The sequence below is a fragment of the Nyctereutes procyonoides genome, unplaced genomic scaffold, assembly GCF_905146905.1.
Source record: "Nyctereutes procyonoides isolate TBG_1078 unplaced genomic scaffold, NYPRO_anot_genome, whole genome shotgun sequence".
Taxonomy (NCBI): Eukaryota; Metazoa; Chordata; class Mammalia; order Carnivora; family Canidae; genus Nyctereutes; species Nyctereutes procyonoides.
The window spans coordinates 31,121,717-31,142,865 of record NW_026575046.1 but is presented as its reverse complement, the minus strand read 5'-3'; the positions used below and the strand labels follow the sequence as shown (position 1 = coordinate 31,142,865).

At 38.7% G+C, this 21,149-nt stretch overlaps 1 protein-coding gene across 1 annotated transcript; it reads left to right on the top strand.

Moving 5' to 3' along the window:
- Positions 1–7,697: 7,697 nt before the first annotated feature.
- Positions 7,698–20,838, top strand: NMUR2 (neuromedin U receptor 2). Its single transcript, XM_055325796.1, has 4 exons — positions 7,698–8,536; positions 14,784–14,868; positions 17,429–17,554; positions 20,478–20,838. Exons 1-4 carry the CDS (start codon positions 7,811–7,813, stop codon positions 20,750–20,752), a joined length of 1,212 nt encoding a protein of 403 aa, XP_055181771.1. The 5' UTR covers positions 7,698–7,810; the 3' UTR covers positions 20,753–20,838.
- The last annotated feature ends 311 nt before the right edge of the window (positions 20,839–21,149 follow it).

Genomic DNA, 21,149 nt, shown 5'->3' with positions numbered 1-21,149 from the left:
TTTATATTGCTCTTCACAGCCTGCTTTCCTACTCCTGGAAAGGATTCTTTCTGAGATATTACATTTCTCCTTCCCTTTGATTAGAGTGTTTGGCCCCAAGGACAGCTCAGCTACTAGACTCATTTAAAAGCAAGTTGTTTAAATCAAGAAGTGCATACATGTGCCTGTGTGTGTTTATGTTCATGTGTGTGTCCCAGGTGGGAAGGGGAGGAGGAGAGAAAGGGAAAGAGATAGGCAAAGAACAAATCCGGTTAGAAATTAAAGTATAAAGAAGTTATCAATTTTTATTTTAATCTGGGACAAGTCACTGCAATCAGAATCCTTGGGGTTCTTTCACCTCAGAGAGTCAACAGCTCAAAATTCACTCTGCATGAAGCAATGCCTACTTCTGGTAACACCCCAGCTATTGCTGTGAACTTGGTGCAAGAATGCTGGCTGAAGTAGTTGGAAAAACTCTAAAAGACTAGCCAACTCATCCAGCATCTCCCTCGGGGTCCTCCTATCAGGCCTAGTTCCTTCCACTTGCAATTACATTTAGATGCGCAGGATCATACTGATTAAGAGAGAATTAAAGAGGACAGCTAGTCCAGTGATTTTCACACTTTAATGTATGAACAAATCTCCTGGGAGTTCTCTTAAAATGCACACTCTGATTCATGAGGCCTGGGCTGGGCCCCAAATTCTACATTTCTAATAAGCTCACACATGATACTGATGCTTCTGGTCTATGGAGAACATGGAGTAGTGAGAAGCTCATTCATCTTTGTCTGACTTACTATCCTTTCCAGCAGGGAAGGTCTCCAGTCTTCCTAAAAATCTTCCTTGTAAAAGGATCCCTACCTCTCACAGAGAATTTTATTTTTATTTAGGGAATTCAAAGAACTCTAAGAAATTTCATCCTTATTTTACCTCAATATTCACCACTGGTTTGAAGCATCTTTACTTGATTCAAAGAAGCAAAATGGAAAACATTTAATCTATCTTCCACATGACAATCTCATAGAGATATGCAAACTGCCCTAATCATTGCACCCTATCGAAGTGCTCATTCCCTAAGGCCAAATCTTTTCTGGAGCTTTGTGCTATCACTTTTATTATTTCTAATCTCCTTACTATCTTGATTGCCTTCATCTGACTCTTCTCAAATTCCAACAATTTACTGAGATGTCATCTTCTAGTGTCTGTTTCTGTGGTATTTGCAAAAGTCTAATTTTCTGTTTATTACTTACTGTTAGGCAAATTGTATGAAAAGGGATTTCAAAGAAAAAATAATAAATGACTATGAAACATTAAAAGAATAGTCAAGATTAAACCCAATGAAAACAATACTGTATCCCAAAAGGCACTTTGATAATATCTAGTGTTGGGAAGGTTTTGGGGGCATGTGCATGCTTAGTCACCACTGAGGAACTGTAATTTAAATATCTTTTTTTGAAAACTAGAAAGTGAAAGATGATTTAACTTTTTTATGGCTTTAACACAGGTTTAAAAAGGGGGAGTTACAAAAAATAAAGGTATATTTAGGGTTGATTCTTTTAAATCATATCTTTTTGACCCAGGAATTCTACTTAAATGAATCTAGTTATTGGAAATATTTTCATCTTAGTCAACTCTCTTATCCTAAATTTGATAGCACTACCATAACTACTACGAGGACTTCCTCCACTAGGAATACAATAGTTCTATCATAACAGAATCTAACAATAGCTATCATTTAGTGAGCACTTACCATATGCCAAGTAAATAGGTGAACTCATAGAAACTTGAAGTAAATTTTGCTATTGTTTCAATTTTTATGGAGGTAAAAATAGTGATTCAGAGAGGTCCAGCATCTTCTTAAGGTCATATAGTCAGAAGTGATGGGCCTGGGTACCTAGTAGTCCTGTTGATTATTTCCTATCTCTATCTCCTTCCACCATCTCCAGTGCCACCATCTAAGCCCAAGTGACCATCACGTTCTTACTTAGATTAATGAAATAGCCTGTATCCCCTCACCTTCCCCACCTCTAACCCTTTCTTCACCATAGCCAAAAAGGATCTTTCTGAGGATCGTGTTCTGCTTGGAACATAGGCTTCACTGGCTTTTTTTTAATAGCAAAAGGAATAAACAAAGCCCTCAGTGTGGCCTGCAGATCTCTGCATGGTCCCCACCTCACAATATGCCCCCCACATCTCTTCCTCATGGGTACTAGACTCCCCTTGCCTTACCACCACAGGATATTTGCACATGTCCTTTGCTTTGCCTGGAATGCTCTTCTCCCAACCTCCATCCCTAAAACTTCATGTTAGTTTCTTCTCATCTCTCAGATCTCAGAACTAGATCACATCTTGTAGTTGCATTTATTAAGTACCTCTTTTGTTAAACCTGCTATGATTTTATATTTTTTATGTTATTAGTTAGTCTCTCTCTCCAACTGGACCACAAAAAAACCTCTGATTACTTTCATTCAAAATACCTTCTACAGTGGCTGGCATGCTGGATGGTGTCACCTACAAGTAACCCTTCATATAAATAGCACTAATATGGCAAATTGCCACTTATTTTATTCTGTGAACTAATTTACACAGAACCATATGGATGTGCTTCTATTTAAAAGCATTTTGACAGGTTCTATTAACTTGGGTGCATAAAATTTTATTTTTTAACTTAAAGAAGAAGTCCCTTAAAACACAATCCCAGAATTGAGTGCATGCATGTCAGCTATGAACTGACCTTTAGGTCAATATATTGCGTCCACAGGAACACTCTGTTTAAAGGTAGATATCCCTGAAATGCAAGGCTCAGTAATTCATGTGAGAATAAAATAGAATTTGTTATATGGTACTTCTGAGTCATGATTCAGGGAAAAGGCTTTATATTTGGATAGCAAAGAGTCAAGTCTGCTAGGACCCAGATTCTGTTTGGATCCTGGAACCAATAATAATTAAATATGTACGTTTGTGAGGCATCTAACCTTTCTAAATCCTGGATTTTCTCATCTGTAAAAGAGGAAATAAAAATGCCTCCTCAGTGGGTTTTTTCAAGGATTGTATTAAAGAATTCAAATAAAATGCTGTTGAAGGAGGTCATAAAGAGGATATGACCACCAGCTGACCCATGAACTGGACTCAGACAATTGGAGGCTCCTTACCACCCTCCTGTCCTTATAATATATGTTCTTCCTACCATCTCCACACTGGAAGCTGTTCCAAAAACACAGAACTGAGAGAATAAGGCAGTGCTGAGACCATCTAGATGGTATATGTGACTGAACCCAGTAAAGACCTCTTTATCAACTTTTAAGATTCATACAGGCAGGTGCAGAAATCTACTTGTCTTATGGCCATGCACAACAAGCTTTATACATACGTTCCACCTAACAATCTGGAGTGATCTGCCTCATTATTCAGTCTCTTCTCACCCTCCATATATGGAAACAAGTATACAAACCCACAAGCACTTACACAGCTCCTGGCACACAGTTAACACTAGATTATGGAAGTTGGCACTGCTGCCACTGCTAATGATGATGATAATGAATGATGATGATGATATTTTGCCCTCAGAGAGGAGTAAAATTTTAAACCTTATTGGGGCAGGACTTTTAGCCAATGGGGACTTTTATTTCCTTTGAAAACATGCCATATCATCTGTCAGGTGCTGACTTTCACTGAGTCGCATTCTGATATGCAGAAAAAAATGTCTATTCTGGATGCTACTCAAGTATCTACTTTCATAAAGATGTAATTACTAAAGTCTCCGTCTGTTGGTGGTTTAAGCACTCTTAGTTATTCTCTGTTTCCAGTCAACATAAATCATTGACACTGAAGTGGAAACTGATTTTATTTCCGTCAAAGAGCTTTGAAAGAAATCAACAGCCACCACGATTTTCTTCCTAGATATATAACATCTCCTGCCACAGAAATCCTCACTGACTTTCTGGGAATTTGTGAATCCAGAGAGGTGTCTGTGAAAATTAGCCTAAGGATCTCTTCTTCTTTATCTTTTATAAATCTGCCAAAATGCATACCACTGGGCTTTGTTTCCTCACCTGTTTGAAAGGATGGGAAAAAAAAAAAAACCTACCTCGCAGGATTATGGTGAAGATTACATACACTAATACATGCAAGATGCTTAAAGTAGCACCTGGGAAGAATAATTGCTCAACAAATATCAGCTATTATATTTTTTATTTTATAGATTTTAGTAGATGCTATGGGTACCCTCACATCACATCCTCTTAGCCCACCTGATTTAAGCCACCGCTACAGAGAGTAGCCCTGTGCAGTCTCAGACTTATCTCTGCTGATAGAGTTGCACCATAAGTTCATGCTCCATATCTATTTTTCTATCCTGTAACATTCTCTGACAATGTGGAAGTTGTTCAACTCCTGAGCAAGAACAGTCTAGAGATAATAGGGAAGTTACTGACCCCAGGAGCAACCCTCAAACAACGGGGGACAGGAATTGGTAGATAAAAACTTAAGCTTATTTTCATTCAAGTGAACAATTCTAAGAGGTTTTCTGTTTGATTATTAGGAAATTCCAGTGGAATTGACCTCCTGCTGTGGCTTCCTTGGGTTTTCTGCACATGAGCTTCTGCTGTTTCCTTAGGTGTCATCCAAACATATTGTGAAGTGTTTGAAGGTGGCCCTCATATCCCACTTCACTCTTCTGAGTCTTCTTCAGGCAAAACATTCCTAACCTGCATCAAATGTTGCCTTTAGGATACTGAGCCCCTCATTAATCTCACCATCTTCACATAGCTAGAAAGTGAAGATCTGGGTAATAGGGGGCATAGATGTGCACATACTTTCTTAGCAGCTACTTTGACTTGCTTTCCTGTACTGATAGTGCACTAAAACTGAGAAGTCCTTGGGGTGCCTGGGTGGCTCAGTCCATTGAGCATTTGCCTTGAGTTCAGGTCATGATATCAGGATCCTGCAATCAAGCCCTATGATTGAGCCCTGCAATCAAGACCTGCTCAGGATCCTGGCTCAAGGGGGTATCTGTTCTCCCTCTCCCTCTGCCTCTGCCCCTCAAACCCTCTGTGCTATCTCGAGCTCTCTCTCAAATAAATACAATCTTAAAAATAAAAACCTGAGAAGCCCTTCTCACATGAACACTCCCAACCACATTTCCCAGTTTTTAAATCTGACAAGTCTTTTTGACCCCAATAAAAATAAATACATTTCTATGTTTAACCTATTAACTTATTACTTGTCTTTATCACTTCTACATCATCTCCCTGCACAGTAACAAGCCTGTTACTGGATCACTTACTAGACACTGTTCTATATTATTAAACCTCCCCTGTCACAATAGAGAGATGCCTTTGAATCTTTAATTGGTTGTCCTACATGTATCTTCCAGCCTCCAGTCACATCTGCTACTATCCACCCTTATAATTTTAATGACCCTGCATTTCAATGAGATACTACATTCCAATACTTACACTTTATCAGAAATAAATATTAAAGTTTGTTAATAGTAATTTCAATGTCAAAGTGCATCATGATGGGTGGCTCAGAGGTTTAGCGCCTGCCTTCGGCCCAGGGCGTGATCCTGGAGTCCAGGGATTGAGTCCCACATCAGGCTCCCTGCATGGAGCCTGCTTCTCCCTCTACCTGTGTCTCTGTCTCTGAATCTCTCTCTGTCTCTTATGAATAAATAAATAAAATCTTTAAAAAAATAAAAGGACATCATGAATGAGAGGGCTCCAATTTTGGCTCTGCCATAACTTTCTATTTATGTCATTGTTAAGGCTGTACAGAAAATTTTCCTGATTCTCTGTTTTCTGTACACATGGTAGGAGAGCACTCCCTGCCCCTATTGTGTTTGAGTGGATACACATGATTATCTCTGCCAAAGAGCTGTGAGCTATGAACAAAGGTGACATGTATTACTTACTTCTGGGCTAGGATTTATGGTCGCCTACTTGAGAACTTCCAGAGCTTACTTTCTATCATAATGATTAGCAAAGTCCCAGATAGTGACCACTCCATCAGTCTCGGTCCTAAAGTGAGTAGAATGTGGGACAGACCTTCCAGCTGGCCAATGATAAATTTGTAGTGTGAGTGAGAAATCAATCTTTACTGTTTTAAACCCCTGAGATATCATTTATTTCAACAGCATAAACTGCCCCATCTTGACCAACATATTATTCTTGGACAAATCACTTGACCTTTTTAGTCTCAGTTTTATCATTCAATTTAACAAATAAAAGGGAAAAATAATTAAAATTTAGGAAGCATCTCTTAACTATAAGATGCTTTAATATAAGTACTCTCATTTAATCTTCTCAACAACCATATAAGGTATCATCCCTCGCAAAAATATTCCCGAACTCAGATCTCTCAAATCTACTATCATAATAATCCAAGCCATAATCTAAGCCATTGCTATTTCTTAGACTACTGCACCAGCCTCGTACTTATATCCTGTTAAAACTTCACCCTTCATAATTCTGCTCACAACTTTCCAAAGAAGTCCCTCTGTAGACTGAATCTGAGACTCTATATCAAATCCTAGAAAAAAATTACATGATCTGGCCCCCATCAGCCACTTCAACCTAATCACTCATACTCTCCTGTCTACTCATTAAGTCCCATCTACATTTGTCTTCTTGATGTTTCTGAAACATATCAAGATGTGACTGCCTCAGGACTTTTGCACTTGCTATTACTTTTGCTGGGAATGCACTTCCCTTAGTTCTTTTATGACTGACTTTTCATTATTCAGCTCTCAGCCCGAATCACATCTCCTAAGATAAGTTTACTCTGACTACCCCTGATAAAAGAACACCTCCAGCCTTATGTTTGTATCATCTTGTACCCTTTTGCCTCACAACACAATTATCTGAAATCATTAATTTACTAGTTTGCTTGTATATTTTTGGAATTCCCTACGGTAAGAAAAGCTCCACGTGACAGAGATTTTTGTCTTGCTTTTTCACTGTTTCTACAAATCCTCAAACATTGCCTGGTACCTGGTGAATCCTCAAGAAGTATTTGTTGAAAAAAACAGTGAATGAATCTACAATACACAGATAAGGAAATGAGGCTGGCAGAGTTTGAGTAACATTCCCAATGTCTTACAGGATTTCTAGGGATATGCCTGATTCTAACCTCCACTGCCTTTTGGTGCAGCAAGCCACTGCCAAAAGACACTGAAGTGACAGAGAGTAGGCAGGGCTTTATAATGTGCAAGTGTTCTTTCAGGCTTTGGATTCTATTGTGGATGCAATCAAACCAAAAAAGGCACATTGATCATGCTCTCCCCAGAGACCCTTGCATTTCCAATGGAACAAGATAACTTGAAAAATCTCTTGATCTCTCATTTTTGTCATGCTGCGCAGGCGACAAGGATCAATGGAAATTTGTACCCTCCTACCCAAGACCCTGCAACTTTAATGTGTATTTCCACCCAGATTCCTACAATTCTGTAAAATGCACCGCTCAAAGTGCCCACAGCTTATTTAAGTTAGAGTATCATCATTTATGTGAGCTGCTTTCCCAGATTGTTTCAATTCAGAGAAATGTCTCCCCGCTCCTCTCCAGCCCCAGGCTTTCAAAGCCAGCTCTCCCAACCAGAGGCCCTCCTGCCGAGTGTCTGACACGCACTCATTGGCCCACAGCCTGTGGAGGGGCGGGGCCTCTAGCTCTTCAAAAAAGGATCCGATCTGAGCAGCCCAGGCTTGCTGGAGTACTTGCTCACTCTCTCCTACCCTCTTTCCCCTGAGTCTGTGCTTTCTTGCCTGCTTTCTCTTTCTTTTCTGGCTCAGCCTGGGACACACGATCATATCAGAGGAGGTTCAGGTCTTGCATTTTAATGTCAGTGATGGAAAAACACAAGAATGATTCCTGGATCCACCAGCAGGAACTGGAAGATCCATCTGAGAAATACATGAACAGCACCGAGGACTACCTGGCCTTCCTCTATGGGCCTCCCCGCAGCCAGTTCTTCTTCCCAGTGACTGCAGTGTATGCACTAATTTTTGTGGTGGGGGTTATTGGCAATTTCCTGGTGTGCCTGGTGATTCTTTGGCACCAGACTATGAAGACACCCACCAACTACTACCTCTTCAGCTTGGCTGTCTCTGACCTCTTGGTCCTGCTCCTTGGGATGCCCCTGGAAGTCTATGAGATGTGGCGCAACTACCCCTTCCTATTTGGGCTCGTGGGCTGCTACTTCAAGACGGCCCTCTTCGAGACAGTGTGCTTTGCATCCATCCTCAGTGTCACCACGGTCAGCGTGGAGCGCTACGTGGCTATCCTCCACCCATTCCGCGCCAAGCTGAAGAGCACCCGGAGGCGGGCTCTCAGGATCCTTGGCGTCGTCTGGGGCTTCTCTGTTCTCTTCTCTCTGCCCAACACCAGCATTCACGGCATCAAGGTCCACTACTTCCCCAATGGGTCCTTGGTCCCAGGATCTGCCACCTGTGCGGTCATCAAACCCATATGGATCTACAATTTCATCATTCAGGTCACTTCTTTCCTCTTCTACATCCTCCCCATGACTGTCATCAGTGTCCTCTACTACCTCATGGGCCTCAAAGTGAGTATCCAAGCTCCCCGGCTTAGCACAGCATCCCTTCTTCTGTCACTGACTCAAAGTTCAGAGGTAAACCTTAGAATTGGAGAAATTCAGAATTGAAAGGAAGTATAGAGAAAAATAGAATGAGCTTAGAGTGGAAACAGAAGTTAATGGGCTAGCCTCAAAATTAGGCAAATATTGACCACAACTATAAACCATTTCCTGTAAGTCACCTTCCATTATTCTTCCTCTATGCCTGTGGCCTTCACAATTTAAGGAGTTCCTACAAATGACCTAGAAATCTTACTATGGTATCAATGTGCAGGCCCCTACCCGCCCCCGGGGGGAAATTCTGATTCAGTAGGTCTGAGGTGGAACCTCATTTTAAATAGCACAAAGTGGCCACCCCAGGAGGCATTGTTCTGCATCCTATTTTCTCTTGCCTCCATCTACTGCCTGCATTGAAATTTTTCTCTAGATCAACTTGGTCAGAGCATAACATAAGCTATCTCTGCCTATCTTATACTCCAAGACAGACATACAGTTTTAAAGTCGGACTGCCCCTTATGGTTGCTTTGATCCTTTGGTTGAAATATCAGGCTGAAATGCCAAAATATGCTTGAGTGTGACCAACTTGGATTTCTCTTGATCAGGTGGAAATTGAGAGACAAGGAAGTGAACAGAGCATATAAGATAAAGTAGAAGAAAGGGGTAATAAATGATAGTTGAGATTTAGTTAAAAAACTATCACTTAGTTTGTAACATATCTAATAATTAGAAGATCCTTTCCTGTACTAATGGTGGTAAATGGATTTTTTTTTCTTTTTTTAAGATCTAAATTAGCTGAGAGAAACTACTTTTGGTGAGGGTAGTAGTGAGTCTATATAATTCCTCTCCTGGTATATTCTACATCCCAAGTCATAGGGATGAAATCTAACTGTGACAGCTTTATGCCCATTTAAGGAGGCAGCTTGTGTAAGAAACAGTCTTGGGACCATTTAGACTCCCAGGTCTGAAGCTCACATAAAATACACTTTTAAGCAAGCCACATAATTCTCTCCTGGAGTTAGTTTTCACATTTATAAAATGAAAAGGTCACATTTAGATCATATCTAGGGCTCCTAATAGCTCTAACAGTCTGTGATAACTTAAAGGAGAAAAAAATCTGTGAGCAGGAGCAAAGTGAATTATAAATTAAAAGAAAACAAAGCAAACATGACATTCACATCATATACTTCAAGATGGCTCTGCCACCAGATATTCTGTGACAATTAACGTACTCCCATCTCAGGACATCTCTGAGAAAGGTGAGTGTCAGAAATGAGTGTCCCACAATGGTCCTTTTCCATATCTGCTTTGCCTAAGGTAAGTGGCACAGTCCAAGTAGTAAGAACAAATTCCAAAAACCACAGATATCTAGACATAGGAGTAAATTTAATCAGACAGAGAGGATTGCCAGTCTCCTCTTAGAGGGATCCCCTTCTACATCCAGAGACACAGGTCACCCCAGATTAGCTTGCAATGTCTAGGATGTCCTGTGTATATCACTGGAGGGAAAGGACTTCTACATAATTTCAAATATTATGAGGGCTATGAGAAATCTCCCCAAACTGACTAATACTTTTTGTCCAACACCAAACAATCTTTCATCTTGGATTAATTTGAAAGAAGTATTTAACTTTGAATAGGAAACACACATCCTCTATCCCCAACCAATGACTTTGTTTCATTGTCATGAACCTATAGCTACCTTGTATCAGGAGCTAAGTGACAGCTCAGACAATGGTTTAGAAACTACCTAATTTGCTCTGTGTATAGTGCAACTTATTCCTATTCTCAGGAAGGATGAACTGTTACCCAGAGGACACCAGGGAAGGAACTATCTGCTTAGTAAATCATTGCTAGAGGAGTTTAAAGATCTGTAGACTAAGAGTCAGGAGAAATAGGCCCCAGTCTATGAGATTGGCCTCAGGGCCTTTGCACATGCTATTATACCTTTTGCTATATCACTGCCTGAAATGTTGCTACTGTTGACCATCACATTCCCTTTTGCTTTTCTAACTCTAACTTATCCTTTAAATCCTACTTCACCCACACTTTCTCAGGGAAGCTCTCCCTGACTCTCTAGTCGCACCTGGTACTTGTGTATCTGGTTATGATTCCTGGTGATTCTCATTCATTGCATTTATGACAATTTACAATTCTATATTTGTGGGTTCCTCAATTTATTTCCAACTAGACTGTAAGCTGAATGAATGAATGAAGTTAAATTATTTTATTCATTGCTGGACTTCAGCTTTCCTACCTTAGAAAGCAAGAGAATTGGAAACATTATTTCAAAGAGCTTTTTGATCTAAGAGACTGAAAAGAGATTAAGCAACTCTGATGACTATTAAGTTATTGACTCCCCTGGCAAATCTAAAGTTATGATTGCCTTTGGTACTCACTGCCTTCAGAAGGCAAAAAACCTAAGACTGATGAAATCCCAGGACTAAGGAAGAAGGGAGCCCATATGCATGCTTAAAGCTGAGCATTCAGGGCTGCTTCATCATTCCAGGACATAAGTATCCACTGAGCTGCTCTTCAAGGTTAGAAAATGTTAGAGATGGAAAACGGACAACACCAGGGCAAGTTTCTTTCTCTCTGAGAGGAAGTTCTTTTGGAGCTCTCAACTAGTACTTGTTGAGATTGCATGCAGCATTAACACTTGAATTGAAGCAGATGGATTATGAATTGTAGCAGAATCCAGCCGTGCCAGAGTTGCACTAATTTTTTTTTATAATTAAACAGATTTTGTTCAGATTGTAGAAATATTTACACAAAAGCTAGGATTATATTTTGGTATTCTGAAGCTTAGTCTCCACAAACCATATAAATGAACATCTGCTGGAATGATTGTAATCATATAAACAACTGATCAGCATAATAAATCAACTTGAGTGACCTCCATTGACCTCCCCCTTACCTCTTATCTTATACAGTTAATGAGAGCAGGGTAGGAAAGCCCTGAGCTTCCTATGCAGTAATCACAATTTTTCACTCCTCTTTTTCTATCTTGACCTTTAAAATAAAAGTTCAGAGGTGGATAGAATACTTAATGGTTGAGTATCTACTTTGCTAAACATCTGAAGGGAAACATAAAGCAGTATTTGGACAAATTGTTTGGATTTTACTCTACTATATTACTTCCTTCAACTTAGGTTGAAACAATGTATATGATACATAAATATTCAATTTTTCACTCTTCTCCTAGTTGTCTAGTTGTATCACTAAAACCTACAGAAGCTAAAAATTAACCAATACCCTTATAATTTTCTTTTCATTGCAAACTACACTGTACAGGAAGCCTATTTATAAAAGAATTATATGGACTGTTTGCTTTATGTTTGATTTAAGAAAATTGTTCCTTGAAGTAGAGAAATTACCAATGAAAATTGTTAAACCCACCCACAGAACGGACTAAGAGATCTCAATAGTTCTTTATTATTCTTAATTATGGATTTAAATCAAATATTGCAATAACTATCTTGTAATAATGAGACATTTTTTAAGGATATGAAATAATTAGAATCTTTAGTAGATTTAACTGATCATGAGTTAGTAAGATTGGCAGTTTATTACTCTTATCTTAAATATCAAGGTTTTTTGTCAGTGCATCTGCCTGCTTCTTTGCTTTAATCAAGTATTGCTTATGTATGAGCAGTACCATGAGAAGGAGAATTTTTCTGGAAGGGACTCAATAATCCACATGAGTGGGCCCACAGATATAAATAAATAACCCTGTTTAATCAAAATTCAGTTTTTATTATGTCTTTTGAGTAAAAGGATAATAATCAGAATGACAGTAGTAATATATAACTTGAGTATCATATGCCAGGCACTGAGATGAATGCTCTACCTGCATTATTTTGTTTTACTATTATGTTTATAACTTCTTAATCTTCAGTTTTCTCCCATCTATTCTTAATAACTGCACAGTATTTTTTCTTCCTTCTTTCCAAGTTCTAGATCATCTCTGAAGGGTCAAATCTCACAGGTACTTTAACCCCCCACTTTGTGAAGACACAGGTATATGTAGAGAGCACCACTATATTCAGAGAAAGATGGTCAGGTTTGTTAACCATCCAAGTGGAAGCTTCAGGACTGGTGTGGTCCTGAGAACTACCTGACTTCCAAGAGCTTACATGTTAGAGAGACAAGATCATCTTTTGTTAAACTTTGGAGGCAACTTCCAATGAGTCCCCTTCCAAGTCTTATTTAATTTTAAATACCTTCTCTACAGTATTTCATAAAAATGCCATCCAGCCGAGGAAGCTCACTAATTCTTAGAGTAGTTTGCTGCACTGTTTCACATAATCACACCAATCCCTTTTTCATCTTGAATTAGAATATATCTCCTTATAGTTCAATAAATTGATCCTAATCTACCCAAGAGTACATAGAGTACATTGAATTTTCCTTCCACCTGATGGCCTTGATCAGTAGTGTCAGAACTTTTTACATTGTTAATGAAGGAACCTCAAGTCAATCTGACAAAATGTGAAGGGAAGTATAGAACTGAAAAGTCAAGAGTTAGAGCTGGCTTTTGATGAAGATTAATCTCATGAAACACACAATGTTCTCAAAGACCTAGCGTTATTTCTGTTTCTTTGTTTTTCTGTCTGTACTGTTGATTTTGACTTCAAGATCCACACTGCAGGCCATTGGTGGCTCCACGCACTTTTTTCATGGTGGGAAGAAAAAATAGCTGTTGTATTCCAGAGTTCACATGCAGAAAACAAGAAGGGCTCCTAATGAAAGAGAAATAAAACTTCCATTTCTAGAAGTACAAGCAAGTATCAGAAATTGTGTTGGATCTAATTATCCAGTTACTGTAACTGATGGATAGTAGCTACATTATTCAAAGGCTGAACCTGGAGCTGGAGTTGGAGTTGGGATCATTCCCATCCAAATTAATGATTAAGAATGGAGAAGGACTAAAATCCCTAAAGGAAAATCAGGATACCATTGGTAGGAGAAAAGAATAAATGCTAGATAATCAACTACAAATATATACTGTACTATCTTCTAGATATTTGATGGTAGTTTATCATGAGTCCTTGAAGCTTTCTTTATCTGGTTGTGTATCCTCACAAATAAAAATATGTGAATTAAAGAGAAGAAAATTCTACGACTAGGAGAATGATGCAGATCTTCAGTGCTATGCGAGTTCAGAGGAAGGAGAGGACAATGAGCTACAATAACTACCAGAGTCCTCTAGAGTATATAGGTAGGAAAAAATGCATGTACAGGTATTAATTTTTTTAATTTTTATATACCTCTTCAAGGATAACCACATCTTACAACAGAATGAGTGTATTTTAACATATAAACTCAAAAACAGGGATCCCTGGGTGGCGCAGTGGTTTGGCGCCTGCCTTTGGCCCAGGGCGCGATCCTGGAGACCCAGGATCAAATCCCACATCGGGCTCCCGGTGCATGGAGCCTGCTTCTCCCTCTCTCTCTCTCTCTCTCTCTCTCTCTCTATCATAAATAAATAAAAATTTAAAAAAAAAACTCAAAAACATATGTACTCTTCTCAGTAATATTAGTAACACAGATTTCCCTAAATTATGCTTCTCAAGATATACTAGGTATTCCACTGAAAGGGGTTGGGTCAGGAGGGATATTGTTCAGTCAAAGCAGCACTATCTCCCTTGAGGCTGAGGTGGGAGATGTGGGGTATGGAAGGTGGGGATGGGGGTTAGGGTGATATACAAACCCCCATGAAGATGTTCATAATGTCTACAAAGCACATTAAAGGCTCTGAGAAGACCCACAATAAAGACTATAAGCTTTATGAAGCAAGAAACAATATCTGTTCTTGTTTTCTACTGCCTACTCACCCTACAGAAGAGGGATTTCATTCTAATACACATCTAATAATTATTAAATTAATGGATGGATGAAAAAGCCTAACATTTTTTTTTACTTTAGATTTCACACTTTTCATGGAACATCTATTAATATACTACATAACTAGCATTCTACAGAATAGCATATGATACATGGTAGCACTGCAACGTAGCCATAACCGTAATCCAGTTGAGTTAGACGACTTGGATCCAACTCCACCTCCAACTTATTGTTAAATATTTAATGGATTCTTACATATCTTTAAATCTCAGATTTTTGACTGCAAAATCAATGTTAGAGTTACAGTTCTTGGATCTTGACAGAAGGAAACAATGTTTCCCTCCCTTAGCATCTTTTTCCACTTCTCTTGTAGCTGAAGAAAGATCAGCTCCTTGGGGCAGATGAATTGACTGCAAATATTCAAAGACCTGCCAGAAAATCAATCACCAAAATGCTGTGTAAGTCTTCCACTTTGTTTGGGGTTTCTTTGTTTGTGAAAGCAAAAGAGTTGCATTTAGTACTGAGAAAGTGCTGCTGGGATCAGAATCAAAATTCTCCTGAAACATAACATTGAAACCTTGGTTTTCTCAATCTCCTGGGACTTCTCTGTTTGGTTTCTATTTTAGTTTTTTTTTTTATTTTAGTTTTTAACCCTCAAACAATACCCTAAATTGCATCATTGTAATATACTCTGTAAACCTCACCCTGAGATTTTGAGCATTGCTTTTCTTATCTAAAATAAGCAGGTGAGGGGCACTTGGGTAGCTCAGCCCGTTTAGCATCTGACTCTTGGTCTCTGCTCAGGTCATGAGCCCCAAGTCAGGCTCCATGCTCCGCTTGGAATCTGCTTAAGATTCCATCTCTACCTCTCCCTGTATCCCTCTCCTGCCTCTCTTTAAAGTAAATAAGCAAATCTTAAAAAATAAAATATAAAATAAGCAGGTGATTTTTACCTATTTTGTGTTATGATTTTTTTAAATATGAAAGCTGTGAACTCTCCACTCAGAATACATACAAATACACTTATACAAAACATTTTATAATCCATTTTAGGGGATCATATACCTCCTAACACCCATCCTTGGACTTTCCTGGGATCTTTTAATTCTAGATTAAGAATATCTGGCCTCGAATAACTCTAAACAGTCATCCTGCCTATTTCATTTTATATAAAACAGTATACTTTTAGCATAGATAAGTTGTTTTTAAAAATCCAGGCACTGTTCTACACTCTCCCAAAAGAACGTTATAAAAATGTATGATCCTGCACTAGGGTATGAGAGATATTGATGAGAAAGGAGATTTATAATAAGCTTCCCAAGTAAAAACCTAGGGTTTGGAAAAAAATAAATCCTTCAGACTAATATGCATATAAATCATTCACATAACTATGTGATGTTTTATGAACAAAAAATTTTTGAAGTCACTAAAGTTTGTCTGATAGCCATCTTCTTGGAAATTTTTTGGCCCCAATTTGGCCCCAGATTGTTGGTATCTGACTTTCTCTATTAAGAAGTCTCATATCTTCATTCTGTCTCTCTCCCCTTTCTCCTAGATCATAATCTGCTCTCACAAAAAGACTCTGCACTCACATTAAAGCCAGACTGATAGAATACATAGTAAAGTATTTGCCTTTGGGCGTAGAGTGTTCAATTTTAATGCTAACTACATTTTAAAAATGTTTATTTATGAGTGGGGCAGAGGGAGAGAGAGAATTCAGAGCAGACTCCCTGCTGAGGGATGAGGGCCTCAACCTCACAACCCCGAGATCATGACCTGAGCTGACACCAAGAGTTGGACACAACCTACTGAGCCACCCAGGTTCCCCAACAGTAATTAAATTTTTAGCTAAAGTGAACTGTAGGCAGTAGTGAGCAGACTAGGAACTTTTCCTTTGAGGAGTAAACTCAGAAGAAGCTTTCAGATATTCTTGAAACTTACACTACACAGGCAGACCACCTACTCTGAATATGTTTACAGCCAACAGGAAATATATGTACCATTTACTATGGAAACTTCAAATGTGCTCACAAGTTCAGAGAATTGTAAAATAAAAACCCATGTACCCATCACTCAGCTTCAAACATTATGAACTCATAGCTAATCTTCTTTCATCTATATTCCTATCTGTCCCCCAGCCCCTACAAGATTGTTCTGAGGCAAATCTCAAGCATCATGTCTTGGGAAATAAAAGTGCTTTACAACTTCAGAAGAGAAAGAAAAACATACATATTTATATTGGTGAAGATTAAATGCCCCAAAGAAAAACTATGGTAGCACTAATCTCTATCTTGGGAGCTAAAAAAACAAAAAAAACAAAACAAAAAAACAAAACAAAACTGGGCAATAGTATGTTTCTATGAATCTATAATTATTTCAAAATAAAAAAGAAAAAGAAATTGGAAGGAAGTCTGTACTCTAGAAAGTTATAACAAACACATTGCCTTCCCAATCAAAAGATGCTTATAAAGCAATATTATGCTCATGATTCTTCTCTTTCTGTCTCTCCCACCCCTTACAGAATGATTGAATGCACAGAAGTTTTTAATCATTTCTAGAGTAATAAGATAAATTAATACATTTATACTATATACTACATAAATAGTTTATTATCAGTCTATGACTTTAAAGAACACCAATTGCTTGAACTCACTTTATTTCTATAACCAGTTTATATGGTTCCAACAACCTTCTTGTGATATATTTTCCATGACAGAATGTTTTCAGAACTTTGAATAGTCAATACTGTTTTAAGTGTTCCAAAGTAAATTTATACAAGAAATCATGAATAATCATAGGGAAAACTGATCCTAAATCCTATACAATTCATTCTCACATGTAAATACTCTATGTAGAGGCTCCTTAAGACATATATGGTCCATTATAATGATAGCTTAAGAAAGATGGCGGGGGTGGGGGTGGGGAATGCCAGAAGGAATGTATGGACTTAGAGTGGACATTGTGTACCTATCCTTACTTTGATTGTCTTTTGCTCTCTCATTCATCATCGTTTTCCAGTTGTCTTGGTCTTAGTGTTTGCTCTCTGTTGGGCCCCATTCCACATTGATCGGCTCTTCTTTAGCTTTGTGGAGGAGTGGACTGAATCCCTGGCTGCTGCATTCAATCTCATCCATGTGGTATCAGGTAAAATCTTGGCTGGTTTGGTTGCATCACAAATGTTCAGGTAATTGCAGCTGCTTCATCTTGCTTAGAGTAGTAGGTTCTGTTGGATATACTGATGATTATGGGGACCCACCATACAATGAAGAACACATTTGATTGTTACTTTATTCACATATTGATTAGGTATGTTATGCGTCCAAAAGAAATATACCAGATCACTATTCTAGGTGGATGTTTTTCTGAAGACCTCAACTCTAAGCATGATGATTACAGCAGGAAAATGGTCTAAGAGGCGATTCCTTTGTTTTACTTCCAATGATCACATGATTGAATTGGTTCTTATTAATTAAACATCCGGGCTTAATCCCTGAAATCTCATATTATCTCCAGCAAGCATTAGATCCTCATGAAAGCCAACTAAAAGTTATTCATAAGGCTTCAAGATCTGCTTTTAGGCTACTTTAATGATGCTTGTGAAGGATACCATGAAATTTGGTGGAAAGGTCATTAAGTCAGAGGACCTGGATTTGCATCTCCCTCATATCATTACTATTCTGAGTGATCTGAAGAATGTGGCTTTCTTCATGTCAAGTTTTCCCAATTGTAAAATGGCAATAATGCCTTTTCTTTACTAACCATTGGCTAAGGTAAGAAGTAAATAAAATAATAGCTTTTTAAGCTACACAATGCTACATATCTTTCTGTAATTGTCACAAGGATATTGCCATCACCATTTTACAGCTGAAAGAACAGTTCCACAAAAAAGAACTCAATTGCCCAAAGTCACTTGGCTGGCAAATGGTAAAAAACAGCATTCCAACCCAAGTCACCCAACTTCAAGTTGAGGGTTCTTTACTCTGAAATGGAACAGAGAATGGTTGCCCACATCCCTCTTTCTCAGCTGGTGTGACTGTTAGACTTTGATGCAGACCACCTTGTCCAGCTACCTTGGTGAGTCACTCGCTGGTTCTCTGGGCTCTTGAGATTATCAAAGACATCACCAGAGAAGAGAGAGAAGGACGACCTGCATGTGTTAGGCTTCAGGAGTGCATAAAGCAAAAACTACTGTTCATAGGCATATTGAATGCCATGTATATTATCTGTTTCCAATCACCCTCTCTTTTGTACTCAGCAGGCCATGTAAACAGTTTACACCCGGACATTAGTATTTTCTTCCCTGTAAAATTAATTATTAATTAATTATTAACCTCAAAAATATTTACAGCTGTTAGCTTAACTTTGTGATTAAGCTGAGAAAAGTGGAAGTGATAAAACAAATTGTAAAATATCAAAAGATCACATGAGACTTGACCAGTTGACCCTACATCTTGAGATGTATCAAGACAACCATTTTAAGATTTTTAAACTACAGCATTCATATTAACATTTTCCTGTTAAAATTTCTCTCTCTTCCCCACATTGCCAACCAGATGAAGTCTAAACATCTTAAATGCTACAAAATGTTTTAAAAGCCCCCAAATTGCCTTTTCATCCTCAAGTTATATTTTTCCATTCATAAACCATACACTTGTCAAATGGGTTAATTAGAGTTCTGCACATTTTGCATTAATCCTGCATGATAATAACCATTCCTACTTTTGCGCATTTGCTCAAGCTATACCTTCTACCTGTAGTATTCTCTCCTTTCCTCCCCAACTATCTCCTGCCTGCTTCAGAGTCTGGCTAGTGTTCAATCACCTAATTAAATCCTTCATGATTATTATAGTCCTTGTGTTTATGCTATTATGTGAATTTCCATAGGGTGACAGTTAGTATCATATGTTTCACTCTTAATAGATACAGTTTGGTATTGTTCTTTTGTTAACTGCTAAATTTAGGCATAGATTTTTTCTCTATAATACTATTCCATGTTCTTGAGAACGAAGTCTAAATCTACTATCTACCAATGTGCCTCAAAGCTTCTGGCACAAAATAAGAATTTATTGAATGAATTAACAGTCTACAGCAATATTCTTCTCTTGTATTCCTCCCTGCCCAATTCTGTGCATAGGGCATATGGCACTCTGTATGTCCTGAACTATGTAAATGAGGACAACAATGAATGTTGTTAACAGTACCTATCACTTGTTTTATATTCTTAGCCATTCTCAGTCCCTCTGTGATAGCATCTCAACTTTATCCTCACAGTAATTCAGAGAGGTAGGTTGGGATGGTATGTTGCAGAGAAAAGAATTGAAGTGCCAGTTCCCTCTAAGGTCACAGAACAAGCAAGGGACAAGATCAGAAACTAAGTCTTCTGATTCTCAACCTTAGGCCCATCTTGGGCCTTGGGGAAATAAAACAGGATATAGTAATAAAAGAAGTGTGTATACCAAACAAGGAAATGGCAGTGTGCAAGGCATTTGGTGGAGAAAACGAATGGCAAAATACAATTATTTAATGAAGTTGGAAGGGGGGAAGAGCCATCAAGGGGAAAGGCCAGGTAGGAAAAGGGCCCTGGGGAATATTTTATTGAAGAGATAGCATTATAAGAAATCTCACCAGAGACTATGCCTTAACTGATTTGCTATTCCTCCATCACTTGCAGTTTCAAATTATAGATTTAAGCAAAGCTCCAATGAGATAAAAACAATCTCTCTTTCCTCTGATACTTAAGCATCTCTCGTTAATGCTATGAGAGCATGTTCTTTAATTAAACAAGTGGGGATCAAAGGAAATTGCCAAGCATCTCAGAGAGATCCCATGCCAGCCTAAATTTTTCTGAGACTCTTTAATCTTTCTGTGTTTGATTCCTAAATACGCAGGTGGTAGATCTGTTCAGAGCATTTTGTATTCTCAATTAGAGTCTTGTATATATTATTATGTTCAAAAGAGGCAGTCTCAGGAATTCGAGGCCCTTGTTAAATATTTATACTTCTCTCTATCATACCTCTCACTCAGTTTCTCCTCAGTGTGTCTCTTTTTTTAATCTCCTGTGTTCCAGGTGTCTTCTTCTACCTGAGCTCAGCTGTCAACCCCATTATCTATAACCTACTATCTCGCCGCTTCCGGGCAGCATTCTGGAATGTGATCTCTCCTTCTTGCAAACAGGGGCACTCCCAGCACCACCCACAGGGGCCACCTGCCCAGCGGAACATCTTCCTCACAGAATGTCACCTTGTGGAGCTGACTGAAGATGCAGGTCCCCAGTTCCCTTGTCAGTTGTCCATCAGCAGCTCTCCCCTCCCCACAACCCTCTGTAGTGGAGAGGCACCATAAAAGGAATGCTCAAAGAGTTGACATTCCTCTAATGCCACCATCCCATAGGGAGGGACACCCTTAATTTATGCCTCCTTATATGATAGAAGGGAGGTGAAATGAGTCTTAGAATTTATATACCCATTTCTATTTTGTGTGGGGTTTTTTTTTTATGATAGTCACAGAGAGATAGAGAGAGAGAGAGGCAGAGACACAGGCAGAGGGAGAAGCAGGCTCCATGCACCGGGAGCCCGATGTGGGATTCGATCCCGGGTCTCCAGGATCGCACCTTGGGCCAAAGGCAGGTGCCAAACCGCTGCGCCACCCAGGGATCCCGTGGTTTTTTTTTTTTTTTAACAAATCGCTACTAAATCTGGATCTGAAACCCAGAACCTTCTGATTTTTAGCTACCTTTCCA

Excerpts from the sequence above, each read along its gene's own strand:
- NMUR2 (XM_055325796.1), top strand. The coding sequence starts at position 7,811 with ATGTCAGTGATGGAAAAACACAAGAATGATTCCTGGATCCACCAGCAG. Across the intron at positions 14,869-17,428 it reads ATCAATCACCAAAATGCTGT|TTGTCTTGGTCTTAGTGTTT; the intron begins GTAAGTCTTCCA and ends ATCGTTTTCCAG. Across the intron at positions 17,555-20,477 it reads TCTCATCCATGTGGTATCAG|GTGTCTTCTTCTACCTGAGC; the intron begins GTAAAATCTTGG and ends CCTGTGTTCCAG.